This window comes from Rhizophagus irregularis, chromosome 4 (assembly GCF_026210795.1).
Source record: "Rhizophagus irregularis chromosome 4, complete sequence".
Lineage (NCBI taxonomy): Eukaryota > Fungi > Glomeromycota > Glomeromycetes > Glomerales > Glomeraceae > Rhizophagus > Rhizophagus irregularis.
In genome coordinates this window covers 1,563,943-1,579,630 of record NC_089432.1, presented here as the reverse complement: position 1 = coordinate 1,579,630, position 15,688 = coordinate 1,563,943, and the positions used below count along the sequence as shown (strand labels likewise).

At 26.2% G+C, this 15,688-nt stretch overlaps 3 protein-coding genes across 3 annotated transcripts; 2 read left to right on the top strand and 1 right to left on the bottom strand.

Moving 5' to 3' along the window:
• Window positions 1-2,550: 2,550 nt before the first annotated feature.
• OCT59_023719 (uncharacterized protein) lies at window positions 2,551-4,659 on the top strand (the record flags this gene model as incomplete). Its single annotated transcript, XM_066134907.1, has 4 exons — window positions 2,551-2,578; window positions 2,650-2,930; window positions 3,075-3,149; window positions 3,226-4,659. The coding sequence occupies 4 exons, from the start codon at window positions 2,551-2,553 to the stop codon at window positions 4,657-4,659; spliced, it is 1,818 nt and encodes a 605-aa protein (XP_065990986.1).
• Window positions 4,660-5,311: 652 nt separating this feature from the next.
• OCT59_023718 (uncharacterized protein) lies at window positions 5,312-5,533 on the top strand (the record flags this gene model as incomplete). Its single annotated transcript, XM_066134906.1, has 1 exon — window positions 5,312-5,533. One exon carries the CDS (start codon window positions 5,312-5,314, stop codon window positions 5,531-5,533), a length of 222 nt encoding a protein of 73 aa, XP_065990985.1.
• A 1,882-nt stretch (window positions 5,534-7,415) lies between these two features.
• Window positions 7,416-11,694, bottom strand: OCT59_023717 (uncharacterized protein; the record flags this gene model as incomplete). Its single annotated transcript, XM_025327366.2, has 8 exons — window positions 7,416-7,716; window positions 7,802-8,068; window positions 8,167-8,291; window positions 8,378-8,984; window positions 9,060-9,237; window positions 9,319-9,438; window positions 9,506-11,506; window positions 11,595-11,694. 8 exons carry the CDS (start codon window positions 11,692-11,694, stop codon window positions 7,416-7,418), a joined length of 3,699 nt encoding a protein of 1,232 aa, XP_025171644.2.
• Between the last annotated feature and the right edge of the window lie 3,994 nt (window positions 11,695-15,688).

Below are 15,688 nucleotides of genomic sequence, written 5' to 3'. Positions count from 1 at the left end.
ATTAAAAATTGAATAATCATATATGTAGATGAGAAATTAAAAAAAAATTATTTTAATATCCTAATACCTTGTATTCTTATCCAAGTTCTCGGTATAGTTCTACGATTTTCCAGTGCTATAATATCATTATTCATTTTTTTCAAATGAGTTAAAATTAGAACGAACATTTTTTAACCATAAATACCGTTTTTTGGCTTGTTACGTGATTCTTCTAATAACTCTTAATTATTAATATTTACATTAATAAAAAAAATTAAAAATTACAGTTTTTTTATATCATAATATTCATGTATATCTTATTTAATATTTTCTGCAAATAGTCTTTATATTATTTCGGCAACGTAAACACTTTTTTAAAGCAACACCTTTTATATTCAGAAACTCTTCAAACATGAAACCCTTTACAGACTTTTATTTTGTTAGCTTGACATAATCAAATCATTAAAATGAAGAGAAAAAAACTGATTTAAAATTGATCAAACGAAAAAATTATGCACGTGTTAAAAAGATCGACATGAGATTACCAAAAATCATTATCCGAAATCACGTGTAACCGGCAAATTTGATCCGGCTACCATTTTTAGGGTGTTTTTACGGCAAAAAAAATTACATGATATAAGTGGATTCCATATAATTATTTATATAAATATTTTGAGCTTTTAATTTTTTATTAAAAAAAGTTTTTTTCACAATTATGTAAAAATATAAACTTTATATATACAAACCCGATGCTCACAATCCTGATAAATCATAATTCCGAAATTCAAAATCTTGAAACCACATTATTCCCTCCATTTATTTGACATTCATTATCACAACACTCATTATCACAACATTTATCATCCTGACAATTATATTATAATGACATAATAATTTTAATATTTTAAAAGTAACATTATTAAACATTAATAAGAAGTATTAATTTTTATAATAAACATTAATGTTTGCGAAGTTTTCTTAAAAATCATTACATATCAAAAAAAAAAAAAAAAAATATTAATTTGATTTTTGCAATGTTATCAAATATTAAATAAAACATTCATTTTTACGATTTTTGAGAAATTATTAAATATTAAAAAATATAAAATATTAATTTTTTTATTTGTAATATATTTTAAAATTATTACATATTAATAAAAAGATTAATTATTACCAAGTGTTACAATAATATCTTCTACATAAAAAGTAATTTAAATATAGTCAGGTTTTGTGTTATAATGGATTCTTGTCATCAGATCTTTGAAAGGCTCCTGATAATACTGTATATCACTTGACATCTGAAGTAAACAATGGCTACGTAATATTATTTGTCCATGCTTCAATAAAAAAGCAAATTCCTCTATCTTCAATTATTTTTTTATTTCAGCGTGTTTAAATTAATTTCTTCGCTCCTTAATAAAAAAAAAAAATTCATGGATCGTGATCATGTATGATGACGACTCTTTAAGATATGACGAAAAATAATTTCCTTTGAGCAACAGAATATGATTTGGTTAGAATGGTATAATATATTTTATCTTTCACACAGTGACACAAAATAATTTAAAAATAACATTTTATATTTCTTCCTGAATTAGTTACTTTGATCACGAGGAGACTTCAGGCATTAAGATTCAATCTCTTAAAAGAATTATATAATTATGCTCAAAATTATCTTATCAATACTCAATACAGTCAGGTGAATTTGGTATAACGAATTTAACGATATAACGAATCTTTAGTGTGGTACATATTTAATCATATGTAAAAAATATTGTTACACCGGATTTTACTAATAAAATGCAGTATAATGCGGTGGCATGTATTAATTTTATCTATTCTATAAATCTAAATAAAATTACAAATAATGACTCACTAGTAGTCACTAACAATAATACTACTTGAATTTTTTAATTTCCTAAAATAGTAAAATCATATAAGTCCTAAAAAAGTAAAAAATAAATTAATGACTTTATATTCATAAAGAGAAGTATTTGATTTCTAATGCTAACTTAATATGAACAATTCAAAATTAGATAGTATCATTATCAGGTTTCTAAAAAATAAATTAGATTACAAATAATGGTTTTATATTCATTAAGAGAAGTAGCCAATGCTTTCTTACTAATTACTATGAACAATGTATCTGTTATAATATCAATATGTGTCATAATTATTAATTTTTTATAAGATCTTTTTCCTTTTTTGGTAAAAAAAATGACATTATATGAATTAAAAATCATAATTTGTCATTATTAGCAAAATCAAGATAATAATTATCATGAGTAAAATCATATCATTCCATATCATCTTACTTGCAATAATGAGCTAGACTGACAAAAGCCAGGTCATTTACTATAATTATTATTTTTTCATGTTAATGTGTCAGTCCAAGTCATACCACATATAAGTTATTTTTTTTTGTATTTAAGATCCTTATGCATTTTGGTTATCTCTATTCTAAATTATTTTATAATTTTTTTTTTCTTACTTTATGATTACTTTACAATCTTTAATCTTACTTTAACAAAACCTTACTTTTTTTTAATTTTCTTGTTTAATAAAATAATTATGAGTGAACTATATTCTGGACATAAGGGTAAATAAATCTTAAGTACTTTAGCATAAAAATAAATTCAATTTTTCTAACTATTCTTCTTTGACTTTTAGCCCTAGAATCTTATTTTAAAGAGAAAGGAAATTTAGCATCATATTATGGTTTCTTACTCCTTCACCACAACACTATTGTTGCTTCATCATTACCAATTAATAATTGGAAGGAACTTAATAATCATTGGGTCAATCACTTTCTAATGGAAGCAAAATATCAAATAATTAATGAAGAATCTTTAATTTCTATAAAGGAAAAGGTGTGTTTTTTATTTAGCAAAGTGAGGGCAACTCCTAAATTGATGCTTCGAGATAGGAGAATTACTGGATTAAACCACTTGGTAACCAATCCAAGTCTTTAATTCAGGTGTCTGAAATTTGTATTGGTAAAAGTCTGCTTGTTCTGGAGGAGGAACTGGCTATGTACCTTCTTTTATCATAAATAAAATGTTAATACACACAGCTAATAATCTTTCTTATAACAGGTAAATAAAGAACAAATATGTCGTGCAAAAAATTTAGAAATTTACTGGAAGGAGGTGATTACAGAATTAAATAAGGTTAGTCAGTATAATATAATAAATTATAACCTTGTTTATTGATTATATAATTTGCTAATAAATAAATTTTATTAAGGATTCTTTAAAGCGAAAACTTGAAGAAAAGGAAAATTTCAATTCACAATCAAAAAAGTGCCGAACTACTATTACTCTTTTTTGTATAGTTCAAGGAAATGCACACAATGCCTTTGCTATTAATATTAACAAAAACAAAACCATTAGTGAGCTTAAGAGTTTAATCCAAAAAGAAAAACATAATGATTTTGCTGGAATTGATCCTGATCAACTGAAACTCTGGCAGGTTGAAATTCCCGATGATTGTTTTGATGAGCTAACTAACCTTCAACTTCTTGGAAACAATGAGCTTCTTGCAACAAAGAAAATAAGCAAATATTTTACTAAAACTCCTGCTAATGAACATGTTCATATTATTGTAACTTTACCAGAAACTACTAAAACTAGAAAAGAGTTGGAATTGATAAATAAAGTAGCAGAATTGCAGAAATTACTTAAGAAGTCTATATATGGTATGTTGATTATATTAAAGAAAGTTTGTAATCAAACAACAACTGATTTATATTTTATAATTATAGAATTTGATATTATAGTTAATCCAAAACGTACAAAGACATCCAAGTGGATTGTAAATATAGAACAAGTGACTCTTAAAGACCTTAAAGAATTTATATTTGCTTTATATCAATTTCCAGAACTTCAGAAAGATATTGCAACACTTGCCTTTTCATGCAATGATGAAAAATATTCTCCTAAAAGTGACCTAGAGTTTCAAAATATGCTTCAATTATTTGTATCAAGAAATAGCCTCAAATTCACTATATCTATAGAGACATCATTATCCTTTTCCTCTTGGACTTTTCCAAAAGTATGTAAACTCTATAAACTTAGTGAAGATAGTGATCCAACATTATCTGTATTTCCTCCTTTTACTTGTGGATATGTAAAATTAAATGATGAAAAGTCACAAGTAATAATCAAGCATCTTATAACTGAATTGAATTTCCGCTTCAAAGCTATTCCTATTGGAAATGAAGCATCAAAAAGTCAATATGTTTGTTCATACCTTGTAGCTATTGCCAACCTTTTTGAAGATAAATTTAAGGTTTATCCAGAAAAAAATGTTTCAGGTATGAATGGTCATGGACCTGTAGATTTTGCTTTAATTCAAATTCAAAATTCTAGAATAATTGGTATTACTGAAGTTAAAGATAAAGATTTTCAACAAGGTGTTGCTCAGAATGCAGTTCAATGTGAATCAGCTTTATCAAATAAGAAGAAAAATGTTTTTGGTATTATAACTGATTCTGAAAAATGGTTTTTTTTGGAGTGTTCATTAGATAATGAAAGAAAACCTTATTTTAAATTATCAAAACCAATGGTTATTATATATGGAGATGAAGATATGGAAGATCGGGTAAAAAAAGTTCTTGGTCATATTGTATGGTTGTTAGAGGAGGCCCAAAAACTAGATGAATTAGAGGATAAAAACTAATAATATATTTAATTAAAATAGAATAGAATTGTATGCATCAAAAAATTTAGTTTCATATTATTGTATAATTATTAAGTTTATGTATTATTAGTATAAATTAAAAAAATAATCATATAAAATTTAGGATGTTCCAAATTAATTGTTTGTTTGATGTCCTCTACCCCTCATTTTTGAAAAATTTTTAAAATAAATAAATGGGAATGTTAATATCAGGGTTTTTTAATTTTTTTCATATTCTGATGAAGAAAAATATTATCCATATAAATGATTATCTGTGACTATAATATACCAATTTTTAACTCACGTAATCATTCAGTATATAATATATTTAGTCAAACAAACACAAGTTTTGGATGCTATATCATTTTGTTATATCCAGTGTAATTAAATGATTCTCATGCACTTTGCATAAACTTTTACATTTGAAAATTATAATAAAATGGATATCAAAGTACTAACTTGAGATGCTCAGAAAGTGAAATAGCAAAAGGAGGAAAACACCCAAACAATGACTTAAATGTAAATGTAAAAGAAAGTGCCAAAAGAGAGCTAAAGAAACAGATGAAGTCAGTATCAAGTGCTGAGGAACAAAAAATCAAAAAAATAATGGAATCCACTGGTGAAGGAGGAAAGGAAGGAGGAAGGAAAGGGAATGGAGAAAAAGAGTGAAGAAGAAGGAAGGAAGGGAGGAAAAGAGCGAAGAAGGAGAGAAGGAAGGGAGGGAGAAAATGAGCGAAGAAAGAGAGAAGAAAGAGAGGAAAGAAGGAAAAGAATGAAGAAGGGAGAAAAGAAGAGAGAAAGCAAACAGAGGGAAGAGTTAGGATTCATCCATAAGAAGAATAGATTCTTTGTTATCGGGATAATATCTTGGTGATTCTTCATTATCAGGATAGTATCTTGGTGATTCTTCATCATTGTAATAATATTTTGGAGAATCACCTGGGAAGTAACATCCCACTGATTCATACACTTAATTAAGAATATTTTTTTTAATGAATTTTCCTCCTTCTTTTTTTCCTGATAGATTTTGTATCCTTGCTCTTCTGAAATTATTTCCCCCATTTCTATAATCTTCAGCCAACTTTCATAATGCAGTGACATTAATTAACAACAATTTTAAAAAAGCTACATCTAAATTAGGAAATATGTCGACAATGAGAAAATTTTTATTGGAAAGATTTAATAATCTTTCAATTCTATTTGCTGCTCTGAGAGTGATGGTGAGGGTTGTTAGTTTAATTTTTTGTTCATTGGTATTTGTTTGATTTTTTATTGTTTCCTTTCAATCTAATTTTGTATATATTACAAAATATTTCTGTTTTTTTATAAATATTTAAATAATTTAAAGATGCTAAGTCAGCAACAAATAGTAACAATTTGTTTCACTTTTTTTTTAAAAAATAATAGTATTAAATTTTCAGAAACATGTTTAAATATGAATAAAATATGTATATTGTGCTTTAATAAAATACTGACAATTGAGATATGTATAATACAAGTTTATTTGTTTTATTTTTATTTTTATTTTTATATTCAACGTGAATTAAGCCATGGTACATCACTAAATTTTCAGGCTGACCAGCAACTGTTATTGGACATATGCCCACTAACTGTCTATTGACAGACCCTCCGCAGGTTGGAAGTTAATTATGTACGTCCATAAACCGTAAATTTTAGGTATATGGGTGTTTAGTGAAAATTACTAATTAAAATTATATTTAATATTTATATTACAATATTATTGTATATAATTATTAAATTAAACTTTACCTACCTTAAGAATCGAACCTAAGACCTTAAGTACATATTTTTCGTGCCTAACCACTAGACTATTTAAACTTTTAATATATAATATATACATTTTTAATTTATTTAAGTTGAAATCATTAAGTTAATACTAATAAAATGTAGTTTATTACTAGTGGCCAGTTTGGACGATCTTTAAATTTCGGTTATAAGACAGTATTGTCTGATTACTGTCCGTAAATATGATGATTATACCGATTAATGAGTTAATTGTCCATTAACAGTTATTGGACACATTTTTCGTTAATTTTACGTAAAAATCTTAACGTAAAATTTACGATTTTGATCAGGGATAGTCACTGGACTTCCTGATAATTTAGTGATGCTACAAATCTCATGGACACTATATACTAGAGCCGAAAGCAATTCCCTGAAACCATGAGCCAAACCGCCGTCACTACGACGATGTCACCTTGGCTGATCGAACAAAGAGAACCATTGGCGGTACCACTCTATGAGTTTGTTTGAAAATTGTTACAATGGTCGAAATACTTATGAACCGAAATCACGTGCACCCAGGGAAATTAGATCCGGCTACTATTTTTTGGAGGCGACGCTAGGGTGGTTTTCCGCCACCTCCGTTAGCCGTTTAGCGTTCCGCATCGAAACTCATTCAAACTGAATACTGCTCCGGCTATTAAAATTAATTCCTCAACAATAACAATATTAGTAAAACATAGAAGACTTATTAGGTTTATTAAATTTTAGTTAACCAAATCATTTTTTGAATAGTTTTACACTTTTCGAATAGTTTTATTAAATTAAATTATTGTTTCTTATGTTTCTTATAATAAAATACTTAATAATAATGATACAGTCCAAATGTATGTAATCGAATAACGTTAACAAAAAAAAATGGAATAATTAAATAAATAAATAAAAAACAAAAGGACTAGGTGGATGTATTAAAGAAATAGAAGCTACAGAAACCCAATCAATAAAGAATCATCTTAATTTTCATTACCTGATATGAGCGTTTCATACCAAGATTTAATATCAATTCCATTATCAAAAGTTATCTTTTCTTCATCAACATTTTCATTAAACCATGAATATAATTTTTCTTCTCTAAATTTTTGAGATTTTTTTAACCAATTTTTCATTAAGCTAGTATCTTTATGAAAACAAATATATGGGAAATCATTTTTATATAATGGGGAAATATCAAGCCTTTCAAAATCATTAATAAGTTTTACTCTATGCATTAACAGTCCAATTCTAGCATCTTCTTTGGCTTTATTAAATGTATCACTAAATAATTTTATAATAATTAATAAAAGAATTATTAAATAGATATAAATATGTATTCAAAAATATAATAATTATCTTAACTTACTTCATTAATGCAATAATCATGTTAAATAAAACAAGAACCAAAATAATATTTGTAATGAAAGCAAATAATTTTAATGGCCAACTATCATAAGTATTCAAATCAATTGTATTCCAATAATATGTGGAAAGTATAGAATCCCATACTGTGCTAAAAGGATTATCTTGACTTGTCATTACTAAAGTTATATTTGCAGTTCCATTAGTAAACATGAAATTTGAGGCTGACGGATATAAATTAAAGAGTGATCGATGATTAAAAAGAACAAACCTATTCATTATAAATAAAAAAAAATTAATTAATATTCATTTAATTGATTTAATAATAAAATATTTTGTAAGATTTTGTAAGTAAAAAAGAAAAATTACATTGCCTGTCCAAATCCGACCATTAAAATGAACATAAATGCAAAAAATGGTATGATCTTTCTTAAAATGTTTCCAAAAATAAATATATTTGTTGCTACTACTGAAAATAATCGAAACTGTAAGAGCTTGAAATAAATAAATGAATAAAATATAAAAGTTAATATAGAAAATTATTTAAAATTTAAAAAAGATCATAATTATTAAAAAATACCATTTCGATCCAAAGTACCAAAGTAGCTGATGATATAAAAACAATAATATCTTCATTGCTGACTCTATTGATACCAAAATATTCCTTTTCAAATATTATTGTAATAACAATTATACCTAAAATGATACTTAATAAATCAAATATTTTAAATATCGTAAAGTAACTGGATTTATACTTCTTCATTTGTAAGAATTCAATCATTAATAAATATATTCCAGTGTAATAAAATACTGCAATTCTAATTATATTCTCGCTCATATGATTAAAACTTGAATAATATTGAGAACATGAGGAGAATATAATTAAAAATACAGAATAAATTATAAATGGTGTAAACTGATGTACCATTGCTTGTAACCATCTTGCATTTATAGTTGCTTCCATAGCCGGAATTTCATAAAATGAAATTTCACTTTTTTTAATCTGAAGAAATGGTCTAAAATCTTTATCATCTAAATTCTTATAACCGGGTGGCAATATTAGAACCCTCAAAAAATGTATGAATCTTTCAATCCTTCCTTTATCTGCTTCACCTTCAATCTTCTCTTTAATTGTTGAATTATATGTTGTAAAATTTGCAAGTGGAACCATACAAATATCATCATTTCTATGATAAAGAAAAAATATTAACAAGATATAGTATTTAAAACAATGAATTAGTCTAAATGAATATATAATATACCTCACTTTTTTATATAAAAAGATGTCAAAAGAATTTGTTGGTATAAGGTTAGTAAGTGGCACGTATACTTTTAATGTATCTTGACTATATGATGCTACTTGAAACCATTTATTTGGAAAATTATATTTCATTTCTCCAAAACAAGGTTTATAATATAATAATTTCGCATAATTAGCAGCTATTAAATAATGATTATATTCGTTAATAAAAACGTTGCGATAAATTAAAATAACGATATAATATAATATAATAAATATACCATGATTATGTTTAGATAATTCTGGAAGAATTTTTGTAACATTAATCATCCAACCAATATGATTCATGGAATTTTCAGAATAATATTCTAATAGATATGCCAACATAACAGCATCTTCATCTATAAATAATAAATATTAGGATCAAAATACGTTAAATGATAACAATAAAATAAGAAAATCGCTTACTTTGACAGAATTTTAAAGCTAATTCCAAATCATTAGTTGATCTTAAGTCATTGTCTTCAAATCCTAAATCGTCATATAATTTCAAATCATCATAACATGGATAAGAACCGTATTTCTTTTGTGGTCTGTGTAACAAACCAGTATTTTTAGACTCAACTCGATTATTGTCTCCAAACAAAATGTATTTTATTAAAGAAAATGAACGCGAATAAATTAGATATGCCATTAAAGGATATTGAATCTCCATAAGTTTCCAATTATCAGGATAATTTTTAATAAAGTCTTTAATAATATTTGTGATTGCACTAACAAACTTTTGATTTTTTTCTTTAGAATAAATACTATCAGTGTGTTTATATAGGTAGGCAAGTGATTTACATGCGTGAGTTATAATAGTAATCATGTTATCTTCAATTTGAAATTCAGACGTTGTCACAGGTTCGATATCTTCATATATTAAAATATATACAAGATACGAATTTTTAAAATTTTTAAAATCTTCAAAATCTTCAAAATTTGTGAATTTAGATTTCCAGACTTGAATACTATTTTGACCAATAATAAGAATAGTGCTCTTATCATTATTAAGAAATTTACCACTAATAGGTTTTACGTTATCATTCCATGGTTCTAAATCATATGAATTATATTTATGCTCGTTTGTTTCATCTTTTAAGACATAATTTTCTCCAAAGATTATCTTTTTTATAGTTATTTCTTGTAAAACTCTAAACTGATCCTTATAATCTCTATTATAAAAAACCACTTTTCCATTTACTTTAGTTAAAGTATTATAATATTCATAATCATCATATTTTGAAGAAATAGGGAGATCATCTCTAGCAATAGAAAAATAATTATTTAAACGTCCTGATATAATCCAAAGATGAAATTTCATATCATATTCTTCATCTTCATCAATAATGAGCAATTTTTTATCTTTTTCAATAAATTCTAAAAATTTAATTTTATAAATATTATCAAATTTTTTCGAAATAATTTCAAGTCCACTTTCCATTAAATAAATTGTAATGATATTATCTCCATAAGAATAAGCAAATAATTTTGAATCAGTTGATATTGCAAAAATTCCGGGTTCATTGTTTCTTGAAATTATATAATCTTTTTCTCCTCGACTTCTGTAAAAAACATTCACTAATTGTGAAGTATTAATATCGTACATTTCAATACTTTGTGTTTGTTGGTTATTGCTCGTGTCAACCATTAAAAATTCTTGATATCCAGATCTTAAAAGATATTCCCAATTGCGTCTTGAATCATCAAAACTTTCTAATTTTTTAAATAAATTTTCAGGTAATAAATAAGTACATTCTTTTAATATGGAAACTTTTTTGTTCAATTTAATATTAAACTTATGTATTTTTATGCAATTCATGCAAACCAATATTATACTATCATCTAATGAGTTTTTAGAATTGTTTAAAAATTTAACAATTCCACCGAGACGACACTTGTATAGAGAAATATCGTTATTATAATTATCATCACTATCATTATTAAATGAAAATTTAAAGAGCTTTATCATCCCTTCGCTAGGAGAAGAAGATAATTGAAATTGTTTATCCCTTTTCGAAATCTTATAAGGGTGTAATAATTCAGTCAAATAAAAAATGTAAAAGGGGACGAAAATAAACCATAAAAGAGATAAAAGGGGGGACTTAATCAAAATGATGATGATATTACTATATATGAGATAATTGAGCATAGTATAAGTTGAAGAAGATGATGATTTCCTATAAATTGTATAAATTTGTTTAATAAGGGAAAAATAACTAATTTTCTCAATTTTTTTTGTGTTCATATCTTTTTCAGTTATACAAGAAATTGCAATCAAGCCAATATCATTTTCAATAATATTCGAAACTGCTAAAGACCATCCAAGAATATTACGTGGTTTCTTTTTAAGGAATTTTTTCCTATCAAAGCGTATTTCTGATTTTTCATTAGTTTTCAATTTTGTAATTGATATAGAAGAGCCATCTGAAAATTAATAAGTTATAAGAATTTAGTTTTTTTTTTTATTGAAAATATGAACGTATAGTCGTACAGTGTTGGTGTTATAACTTACATGGATTAAACGTTGCTACTAATGAACCATCTGGACTAATGGCCACATAAGTAATTATTTCTCCATATGCCCGATTCCCACTTTCTAAATCGCTATCCATATTATTTTTTTTGTTTTTTCAAAAAAAAATTATATTATGACGAAAAAAAACCTTTTTTTATGCAAAAGTCAGATTACAAATATAATGCCGATCGCAACTTTCTAATCTTTCCGATAAGCAAAATGTAAATCAAAAATTATAATTATTAAATGACTGCATATCGACTTACGTATTGATTATCAAATTGTATAAATTAACCAATAATATAGCCACAGGGCAAAATATTATATCCACTTCTTTAACATTTGTTTACTCTCCAGTTGCCCAAAAGTAGTAGTTTAATATAGTGTATAAATATGGTTTTATAGTAAATACGACAAAAAAAAAAAAAAAAAAAGAATTCAGAGATCACTTGAGGCACGCAAAATGTTAATATAGTTATTTTCATTCGAGCCAATGTTTTGTTTTCTTATATTAACGAAATTTTTTTTTTAAAAAAAATGATTATAACGATAGTAATAGTAATAGTAATTTGCAAAAACAGAAAATAAATTACAATTCTACAGACGTAATATTCAATTGATTTTTTAGATAGAAAATTTTAAATTCCGTATTTTGAAATTTTCACTCATATGACAATCTGACAAGTTAATTTAATTCAAACAAATATGCAGTAATGAAAAATAAACAAAAAAAAAAAAAGAAATAAAATAAAATAAAATAAAAATTAAGAAGGATGATTCTGATTCGTTTGTCAATCCTTATGTTACGCAGCATTGGTCATTATTGCCGATCATCTGATCTCGTCGACTATTGTATGTATGGGTAATTACGAATAATATTTTAATATAAAATATGGTATCATACTAACTATACTAATTTTAGAACAATAGTATGCAAGCAAGTGGAAATAATAAAATTATAATTATTTATATTATATCCAAGCCCGATATAGGTTTATATGTACTAGGCGTATAGTTTCATTAATTCTAGCCACACTCGAAGATGATCCTGTGTATATTGCCATTCTTGGCGTGATCACATTTTTACACCATTCGCAGTTGGTGCTCCAAGACCGGTTACAAGCCGAAACCAGTTTTTCACCTACACAGCCACATTTTTTTCGGTGAATGTTTAAGACCGATAAACCGAATTACAATTTGAAACCATTAAATTAAATTATTTGCAGATATAATAAATATGAAAACAAATAAAAAATTATGCCAGATTCACGGATTAATTATATAGACGGATTAGTCATGTGATATCATTTGTCACGTGTACAATGCACAAATATTATTTGTTGCAACGGAAAAATTTTGAATTAAAAAGAGAAAAAATAAATATTGAAATTAAAACTGCATTTCATTTCAAAATGAATATACGATTTTTAGTATTTATATAAGTTATAAAATATCTAATTAATCTCTCCCTATACAAACCGGTTTTTCCCGGTTGTCATGTACATGTGATGTATGCTGATCTTTTGTGCGTACATTTATTAATAAAAACGTACGTACGTATGAGAGACCAATGCACCAAAGCGTGCATACATAGATTTTTTTAATTTTCTTTTTTTTTATTAATAATCTTGATACAGTAATACTAATATATATAAATACAAGATCCCATTCCAAAAAAGAATATTTACAGTGATGCTCTGAATTCTTTCATATATAAAATTGCTTAAGATATTTATTTATTATAAAAAAATTTTGAGATGTTCGTAAAAAAACGCTAAATATAAACTTTATTAATGTATTAACCTCCCAATTGTAGGTGTTATTATTATAAAGTAACATGTTATTATTATTTATTTAAATAAATGCATTTTCTTTTTTCTTTTTTTTAAGCATTAACTATTTCTAATGCCTCGGTCTTTGCTTCTTTTTTATTAGCTTCAGATGCACGCTCCCTTAATTTCCTCAATCTCTAATTCGGATATTTCATTTATAGTTAATGTTTCTTCATTCTTTTCTTTTTTACCTTTCTTTGATGATTTGTTTCTATTAATGGAAGAAGAAAGATTCCTTTTTAATGATGGTTTAGTAGATTTCAATTGTTTTATAACATCGTTCATCAAATCGTTTCCTCTTTATAAAAAAAAATTTAGTTATTTAATAATATTATACAATTCCCTGTTTACCATGGAGTGAGCTGATTCAGAATTATTTGTATTTGACCCACTTTTCCGCTAAATTTCAGGGTCAATATTTGAAATAATTTGATTTAATGAAACTAAAACATATAATTGTTGATAGTAACTTTCGTTATCTTTATAATAATAATGTCTTAAAAAAAATTATTTTTATAGAGTGGCAAAGAGTAAAGAATAAAGTATTTAATAAAAATTTAATCTAAAAAAATTATATTTACGCGACACATTCAAACTTAGAATTATTGGATTTGGCAAAGAGAGGCTGTTGTAAAATATTATTCACTATATTATTCACTCTATTATTCACAAAAATTGAAAGTTCTTTAAACTTCTAAATTGAAGGTTGTCTATATTGTCATGTAAATTAGTATACGTACGTACGAATGGTATACTTGTCATGTTACACAACCACCCAAACGTCGTATAGTGCACATTGTAGGGCTTGTGCCCATCGCAAAGACGTTTGCCACCACAAGCTACAAAAATAAGCTTTATTATATTCGATCAAAATTATAACAATTCCCGAGTTTCATAATAATAATGATAATAGCAAATAATAAAATGAAAAATTCAAGAAGATAAATTCTGAAAATCTGATTTCCCTTATTCTTATTCCTTAAGTAATATATTTAAAGAAAAATAAATAACCAATTGAAATAATAATTTCTTTTTCAAAATCTCATATAAATTATTCGTTCGGCCTTCGTCCCATTATGTTGATCTATTTGCCCTGTTTCAGTATCAGATTGACAGAAAAAATGTATAACCAATCGGATCATAGTTACAATTGAGCCCTGATCGGATTGGTTATATTATTCATAATATGTTATAGGGCAAAGACACGCAGATGTGTTGTTTATTATAAATTGATCTGGATGAATCTATTTGACTGACCGCTGACCACATCAGCAACCAATTATCTAAGGGTGCAAATTTACGATAAATCCGATCCGGTCTAGAATTGAACAGGGCTATTTTCCAAGGTAATTATCACCCGATCCTTTTGTAAGCCAATAAAAATAAATCACTTAAAAATAATTAACTAATGAAAATAACTCACTAGTTTTACGTCATCGCGGACGCAGTACCCTATCAATAAAATAACCTATAAAATTCAGATCGCAGTAAATAAAAATACTTACACACTTAATTTAAATATAATACTGCGCCTCAAAATCAATGATTTCACTAGGGTAAATTCAGACGTTGCACATCACTATATACATAACATCTTTTCTATATAATCAAATTAAGAGCCCAAAATTAAATGAAATTATGAATCTTGTCTAGAATTAAAATCACACAAATTTTATCTAAATCATACAGAATCATAGTGCGGGTCGAAATTTTTTTTACCGATTCCGCACCTTGGTCTTTTGATTCTTTCCCACTAACGGTGATGCAGGCCGGAATTACGATGGTTCTGGGCAGCATTATGATCACGTGTATAATCGCGCGATTCAACGAGTTTTCCCAAGCTCTACGCTAGTAAAGTCTAAAGAGTTAGAAACTTAGAATCAATGAAGACAAAAATATATCAATTCACGCCTTGAAGAGTCTGATTGAAACCTATAAAAAAATGAGGTTCCTTAACGTACGCACTGTACGTACGTACTGTGCGTACGTACATCCTACCAGAGTTTAAGAGTTATGCACTTTCACGTGATAGCGATAAACTCAACTCTGGCTAGTGCGTACGTTAATATCGTACACATCTTGCGTAAGTTAAGGATGCTAGTAAAAAAATATTTAGTATCATGTATAAGAATAAACAAATGGATTCTTTCAGATTTGTAACTTATCTCTTTTTTATGTTCTAGAAAGTTAAAATATTGTTTTTTTATTTGGCGGTTACGGTAGTGTTACGGTACGATTTACAGATAGCCATTTCACCGA